Source organism: Anneissia japonica, unplaced genomic scaffold (genome assembly GCF_011630105.1).
Source record: "Anneissia japonica isolate Jap-2015-1 unplaced genomic scaffold, ASM1163010v1 scaffold287945_len1679841_cov205, whole genome shotgun sequence".
Lineage (NCBI taxonomy): Eukaryota > Metazoa > Echinodermata > Crinoidea > Comatulida > Comatulidae > Anneissia > Anneissia japonica.
Window position 1 is genome coordinate 1282597 of NW_022753015.1, and position 8655 is coordinate 1291251.

At 33.1% G+C, this 8655-nt stretch overlaps 1 protein-coding gene across 1 annotated transcript in view; it reads left to right on the top strand.

Moving 5' to 3' along the window:
• LOC117122658 (carnitine O-palmitoyltransferase 1, liver isoform-like) overlaps positions 1-8655 on the top strand; it is a 37510-nt gene that overhangs the window by 3107 nt on the left and 25748 nt on the right. Inside the window, exons 2-3 of the mRNA XM_033268341.1 lie at positions 5102-5256; positions 6719-6844. Coding sequence (XP_033124232.1) covers positions 5102-5256; positions 6719-6844 — 281 coding nt within the window. The remainder of the gene's footprint in view (positions 1-5101; positions 5257-6718; positions 6845-8655) is intronic.

An 8655-nucleotide genomic window follows, 5' to 3' on the forward strand; every position in this document is an offset into this window, starting at 1 on the left:
ATATATATAATTATAATATACATAATAATAATATATTGACGGTAAGTAGTATTCCTGTACACATATACTAAATGCCGTCAACATCGCTTGTTGACAGTAATTAGTGTCACCTGTGCTCTGTCTGTTTCTACCATATGTGTATGCCAATTCCGTGCAATCGGCATACTGTACTCCAGGATTTCATTGAACGGAAAGGTCCACACAACTTAAGGTCTTTCATAAAAATCTTGTCAGAATGTCACTGATAATCAAAAGTCTGGGTGCTTTGCGTCGTTGGGTGCGTTGCACAGTCAGGCGCTCATGAATAGAGATTTATTTTTTGGTTGACGGCCATACAACTATCGTATGAAGCAGCATGGACCTAACTCATCAACTTAATTGCAGCATAAGTTCTTGCCTATTCCTTGCTTTTGGCAAGATTACTTTGCCAAATAAATATATTCTGGGCAATAATAATAGTAATGTAAAGAGCACAGAGGCATAATGCGCACGCTGAATAAAAGTTAATAGCGTTATAGTTATTAGTTTGGTATAAATGATTATAGATAGATTGTCACTAAAATGTGAGACCCTATCAAATAAATTTGATTATCCTTAACAATCTTAGAATACAAAATATTCTATTGTGCATACACATCCGGCGACCTTACAGTACAATATATTTTTTCAACCCTATTTTGGGTTGCGAGGACCCATAGTTTGAAAACCATAGACTTATAGTAGGGCATTTAATCATCATTAAACCTGCACAAATAGAAACAATGACCAAAACTTAATTGTGTACAATTTTACAAAATGAAAAGCAAGTTTGAAATATTTAACTAAAATCTAACATAAATATCTTTATTATGTAATAATTATAAGTGTTTACTCAGCAAACTAAGTACTGTCAACAATCATCATTCAATTAGCATGTGATATACATACCACCTTGTGTAGAGTATCTGTGAATACATGACTACATAGAGAGAGTGACGCTGACCCAAGTACGGCTCATGTAATTTAATAATTGTTTCTGGTTCTTAAACTTCATTGTTTCTTTTGTCTGTCATATTTTTGACTTCTTGTGGAGGGGCGCCATGAGCGTTTTCTTTAAACGGATACCTGCGCTTTAAAAGTTTTCATTATTATTATTATTATCATCTTCAAAAATTCTTTGTTCCTAGGAATTTTCTGGCAGGAACGTTTGTTAAAATAACAGTTAACACACAATACAATGCATGCAAGGATAGGTCAGTCAGCCAATTGGTCAGCTATTGATGCTGGTCAAACTGTGAGCCTGGTCACTCTGTGTGCACTGAACCGTGTCATAGATTCTTTGCTCAATCACTGGAAATAAAACACTTTTACAAATAACTATGTGGTTTCATATAATATTTCACGTATTTTACGTATAGTAATAACAAGAAACATAAGGAATACACTGAACAATTATTGTTTCAACATCAAACATTATTTGTTAGATAGTCTATGATAGAATAATCAATAACGTAAATGTACATGGTAAAGTGAAACATTTAAAGTCAGACTTCGGAGGAAAAAAAATTTTTGATATGTTGTAGATCTGATTTTTCTAAGACAGAAAAAAGTTTTTTGACGAAGAACTAGGGAACGGTGAATGAGATACAGATTTTTGAATATTTTAAAACTGGGGGGAAAAGGGGCGTAACCACCCAATTTTACACCTTTTTTATTAATGTTTGATGTTGCCTGAGCCTGACTTTAATAAGTTAATTTTATACTGATTACAATGTCAGCCATGCCTAACAGCGAGGTCTTGGAATTTACCTATACCAGCACATTTATTGTTATGCCAGTTTTACAAGTTATTTACAACATGGCATGTGATTCTAGATTATAATACTTACCTGTAATTTAATATACTGGTATATTAAAATTTGTATAGGTATAGAAAAAAAAAATAAATCTTGATTTTACTTAATTGTAAATTTAAATATTCCAAACAACATTTTAAACCAAATGATAGAGTTTTTATCTGAGCAATTTCAGAGTAAATGGACATGCCCAAGCAATATTTTATTAGCAAGGTATAACTAAAGATTTATTGTTTAATATGAAATATTTTTACATTTATATTATCATATAAATGAGTATACATATTAAAAGTTTCAGGACTTCATGATCATACAATTCACAGTAAAAAAAATAATGACAAATTGACGTACTTTTTAGCCATATCCCACCATACAAAGTGTAACAGGACAAAAATGTCTAAAATTGGATATAGTATATATTTTTAAAATGTATTATAAGGATGGAGCTTATTATTTCTATAAGAAATATATTAGAAACTAATAAGATAAAACACTATAAAGAAAAATAAAGCCATTTTTATTTTTAAAAAATATGCAATTTGATAGTTTTTGTGGTTGTGGAGTGGACAGATTTTTGCTAATTATGCCTGCCAAGCCTTACTTTTGACCAATTGTATTGTAGTTAGTTATTATATTCTCTTGAATTGTCAGAGGGAATCAAATGTTAGTTTATTTTATTACTATACAATTTATCTTAAAATTTACTGTAGTAAACTGCAAACGTTATTTAGAAATCTTTTTTTATAGGATGTAGATGACTCATTGGTTAATCAAAAGTAGGCCATCTCTAAAGCACATAGCTCAAATCCAATCTATTTTTATAAATCACCAATTTTATACAGTATAATAATTCATGATTATATATGTCTACAAAGAAATATTTTAGTAGATCTGTGTACAAAATTAAACAACAACTAAAGGCCAACCCAGACAGCGTTGCCTGAAGCAGCCCGACACGGTTTGTTGTCGCATTGGGTCTGTGTAAGTTAAACGCAGATGGGATGGTTTGCATCAGGGGCAGTTGCGTTATAGAATATTAAACATGTTTAATATTTCTCAATACGGTTTATCATGGGGAGAGCTCCGAGTTTGAAAGTAGGAAATGACATGTTCAACTGGTGTGCATGGGAACTAGAGAAATTAAAGGTACCAAGTATAATTGTATTGAAGTTTTCATTGTATCAATTATGATAATTTAAGTCTTCAAGTGTATCACTATCATTTTAAATTTTAAGGTTTTGTTTAGAAATAATACTTAATTAACAGTTGGTTTATTTAGTAGCATTGGCATTCTATCAGTTTCATTACTTAAGCCGGGCACTCACTTCCTTCCCCCGGCAGTCAGCCGACATGATTCTATGAAGAACATGACAACACATGTGCAAATGATCGTTTTTAATGACGATCTATTTAGACTGCCGACAGTCAAGAGATGGCATCGCCTACCACTCGCAGGGTGTGCAGTTGGATTCATCTTACGATGCAGTCGGTGCCTGCCTTTACATGGTACTCTATGGGCTGGTTACACTTAGGCGTTGGGCCTTTACTGTATCTACTGGACAGAAAAAATCGATTAAAAATTGCTTTTTCGAAAAATCGCTTTTTTTCTCACAGTAGAAACGGGACCAGTTCAAAAAAAATAAAACATGCAATGGATAGTTTGAATGGCAAGTAACCGATTTTGGCTGTGTTCCTTTTAGCTGCAACACAAAAAAAGCAATTATCAGGTGAAATGTGACCTCCAGGTCAAACCACTGCAAAGCTAGATTGTATCACGCACAAACTTTCAAGATGATTAGTCCTCTTGTTCATGTTTTAGGCCTACAAGCTAGAACGTCAACAAACATTGTGGAGTGAAGAAATTGTTTTGTATTTATTTTTGTGGGGAATATTTGGCCTAGACCTCTCCGCTCTTCTGGGCCTACCATTGTCCTCATTTGTTTGCTTGTTCGTTATGCTGATAAGCATAGCCAAAATCATTCACTTTCTCACCACAGTCCGTATCCTACTCCTCGTCATCATGACCGGAATTCACATAGTAATTGTCTTGTTGGTGAGAAGGAAACTACAGTATACAGTTTAAAGGATGTGTTGTATTAAACAAAATGGTGATGTAATTTCCGCCTCGAAAACCGATTTTCGTAAAAGCAAAATTTTAGTTGCAACAAGGGCAGGCTCGCTGGCACTCATTAAGGAAGCGGTTAAAAAATTGATTGTAAAATCTTCTTTTTGTCTTTGTCAAATTGTTTTTGTTACGTTGCCTTGTCAACTGCTTTTTAGGGTAAGCATGTGACCTAGGCTAGGTTTTGCTTGAATTTTATCCTTTTGAATAGAGTGGTTGAAATGGAAAAAAAAATATTGTGTTTATCAGTAGAAATTCAGAGAGCCACACTGTCCATGTCTTGACAATGCTTCTTTATTTTGTTGTCTATCAATGAACTGTGAAAGTCAGTGGGAGCTTTAGTGATGACTGTTTTCCTTCCATCTACTGAACTCTTCAAATGTGGAATCTGTCCAGACCATAAAAAATGTTTGTAAAATTTGAAAACGTGTGACAAACGGTCATGATTACATCATAACTTGACCATATATAGGCACATCATGACTATATATGGGCATACAACATTTTTTTTGTCAAAAAAATTTTGATTATCTGGACATGGCTTTAATTATATAGTAATATCTTTTCCATGTGATGTGATCGGCTTTCTGTATTAAAATTGCCCAGATAAAGTTATAATGGTTTTAGAATCTGTTACATGAATTACTATATAATTGTATTTTTGCTTCTCAAAGTTAAAATAATTATTATTTCATGAAATGAAATTGTTTGCTACTTTGGACATAACAATACATTGCCAGTAAAGGTTTGTTGTGTTTATACAGCTATACAGGCTATCTACAGTAGTATACGCTTTGTTTATCTATACAGTAATTGGGTGGCATTAACATGAGAGTTTATTTGTTCCTATTGATAAAATAATGATTGTGATACAGAATATCTTACTGTGTCCACACGTGTAGTATTGATTTCTGATATGTGTATTATTTTTAGAATATATTTCCAAGTTAGTTGGTGCCTACAATCAAAATAATATTCTAAAAACAAAAATTAATCTAAAAAATGTGGCTTTGCTAGTTTCATTTATTTCCCAGAATGCAATGCAAAAAATATTTCTTTTGCCAGCGCCCATTTACCCCTCAGAATATATTGAAATCAATGCCAAGTTTTAAAATTTGTGGTTTTTATATTTTTTTTATTATAGGAATCAAATCAAAAATGGAATGTGGCCAACATCATGGTGGAATCTTGGTGTAACTGTTGCATTAGTATCCATAGTGATAGTGACTGATCTTGATATATTCAAAGGAATTAACAGACGACTATGGGCTTTCGGAGAATACTTCTATATAACCAATGGTAAGCTGCATAAAAATAGATATTGGAGCAGTTTCTTACAAGTATTAAGCTGTTTGGTGTTGTAATAGGGTATTAGCAATGCTGGTTTAATCTTCTCAAGAGTTCAAACTCAGTCATTAGGGGAAACCCCCAAATTTATTGGTAATTTAGTCAAAAAGTGATTTTGAAACTCTCAAGCGCACACGTTATGACGTGCACACGAAATATTTCGGTATGTGACATTCAAGCTCGACCTAAAGTTTATTCCCCACTGAATATGATTTAGAAATGACAATTGGTTATGATGATATTTTTTTTATCGATAATGTAAAACATGCAAAATTGCGCGTAGATATTTTTTTAATAGAGAATGCTCTTATGTGTATTTTTCCAAGACTTGAAGTAGTAACTGACATTACTGTAGGCCAGGGTAGGCATAAAAATTGGTCGGAGGGTCGAAGTGAATTTTTTATTTAACACCAAAGGCCACACCAAGACATTTACATTTCCAGTGGGCTTCCAAAAACCTTCATGCACTGCTTCTATTTAGCTTTATCTTCAGTACTACTTTTCACAAATGAGCCGTAAAGAACAAGTTCTTTTCTAGCCAAAGCTGGTTGGTGGGCCGCACACGTTTTTAATACATGTTCGCGGGCCACAACAAAATCACCGTCAGGCCGCATTTTGCCTACTTGTGCTGTAGGCAAATGTTTTTTAGGAAGGCCTTTGTACTCTAGTAGTAAAGTTAATAGCAAACTTTCCCTTGAGGGAAGTAACAGCTGGCATCTAAGCACAGTTTACAGTACCTAAACAATTGTCTAATATTATGACAACGTGATCAATAATGATTGTATAATGTTGTCTAGCAGAATATTGGAAGTGTGAAACAAGGTCAGGTTTTTAGCACCTGTTTTATTTAGAACCTTTTATAATATTGAATACAGTAGTAAAATTTCTCCATAAAAAGCATTGTGGAAATGTGTGGCACAGAGTGTAAGGCATTGGACTTTCAATCGTAAGGTCAGAAGTTCGAGACCGGTACTCGTCACACTGCTTGTGTACTTGAGCAAGATGCTTTATCTACATTTGCCTCTCTTCACCCAGGAGTATAAATGAAATTAGTAGTGATCATGACACGCATAACTAGGAATGTTCCCAGGGAGTGGAAGTTACACATTGTGTATGATTGATCTTGTATCCAATGACCAGGGCAAATAGCATTGTGAGACTGCGGTAAAGAGCGCTATATAAATGCTAACATTTATTAGTTAATTTATTGACTCAATGTGTACACTACTGCCTCAAGTGGAGAAGGCTGAGGAAAGAGATATGCTATGTTGCCTAGTACATGTAATAATACTTAATGAACATGAAATTTTTTAAATATGCTAAAGATATTGATGTAAATTTGATATCAAATATAACCTAATACTATATTATTAATTTTTGTATTGACAATGATGATGTACCTTTTATATTTCAGCGCCTCCATATTTTTATTTAAAGGTTTTAATTTTATCATGGCTTTTTGGAATCTTCTTCTTCATAATTGTGTTGTATGTTAGACGTTATCTACTTCGACTTCTCTTGGCATACAAGGGCTGGCTGTGTAAGTCTTAAAACAATTTTTATTATTTTTTTTCCTGACAAAAATGATCATGTACTAAAATAGTTAATTTTAAAATTGTAAACTACACAACAATCGTCAAAACAACATACAAGAACATAGTAAGCTCAACAATCCCAGAAATCACCATTGTGCCTACATAATTTATTACGACTGTATTTTGATGTGTTTTAAGACTCTCTTTGGTGTTTGTATAAATAAATAATATTCCCTAACATCTTTAAGTAGATGTCAGTGAACTTTAGAATGTCAGTGACAAAGTCAAATGCCTATGGTAATAATGACAGTGAGTCAATGTCAATGACAAAGTCTTTGTAGTTAGTCATTTGTGTTATTTAACCTCATTTCCAAAGGTTTGCGCTTCAAATATAGCTGAGACCTTTACGAAGTAAAAAAACAACCGTATACGCCATTGCTTTTTACCTTCATGAGAGCCAAATATTAATGTGTTAAATTACTGATGCATAAAATGCAATTATTTACAGATCTTTCATTGAGGTTAAATGATAAACTATTTGAGCATAAACCACTTTATTTTACCCTAATCTAAAGCATGTGCTGTCCAGCATACTTTCATATTTAGACAGACACTTGCTATAGTAGTATTACTATCCATTTCATATGGAAAAATCCTCAAAAATATAACCAAGGCATTGATTAGTTATATATTAAGTGATTGACAGATGACTTATCTACATAAATTCTTTAACATGGTACAGGTCCAATTCTCTCTAAAGAATAAAAAAAGGATATTATGTGCTAATGACACTTTAACATATGGGAACAATTTTTTGCATCCTAATTTGTTTATTTAGGCACACATGCACCAATGATTGTAAATTTAGCAAATATATCACTGTCCTACTTGTAGGTGACAATCCCTTTCACAATACAAACATACACACATGATGTTTTACACAAACTAAATCTTATTATGAGGTTTATGGAGTGAAGTTGTTTTGGTTTAAAAAAAAAAAAATCCAGCAACACTAACATGAATTGAACCCAGGACCCTGGTATTGGAAGGCAAGCATCTCAACCACCAAGCTATTCAACACCACTCAGTTTTTTATTCTTCAATGAAATGCTAAAAACTTACTTATCAACTATTAAGGAAGCAAGCCACATTTTGATTTTTTTTTCAAAGTTCATAAACTCAACACAAATGGTTTAAAGTCCCACAAATGTATAACACACTACAAAATTTACATTATATAATTATTTTTAAAAATAAACAATGGATCTGTGCCTCAATTTATTAACACTGTCCCAACCAATTTTTCCTACGCCTTCCTCCTCCAACCCCATCCTCCTTCCCCGATATAAACAATATATATATATTTATCTTAGTTAAAATTTTAGAGCTAAGGCATAATTTTTTTAAGCAGTTGAGTTATACATTACAATAAATGTAAATACAGTAGAACCTCGTTTTTACGTACCCCAGTTATACGAACCCTCTGTTTTACGTACGCCTCGTATGGACGATGACGTCATCAAAAACCCCGAAAATATTCAAAACAAACGGCCCTTTTGAGAGCAACCATAAGTAAAAAGAATATAACAATAAACTATAACAATAAAAAAACCATAATGCAACGTATTTTCATTAAACAGCAACGTTGATTGAGTCTAATACCGGGTTGTTATAATCTAAAACCATGCGAAGTGAGTGAGATGAACAACTACCGATGGTGCTCAAAATTATTGCTTTCCTCCTTAGCTTCGTGTGGCAAACCATGGAAGAACTCGTCTGGTCGAATTTTCTACACGAAGCTGAGTAGACATAGTTT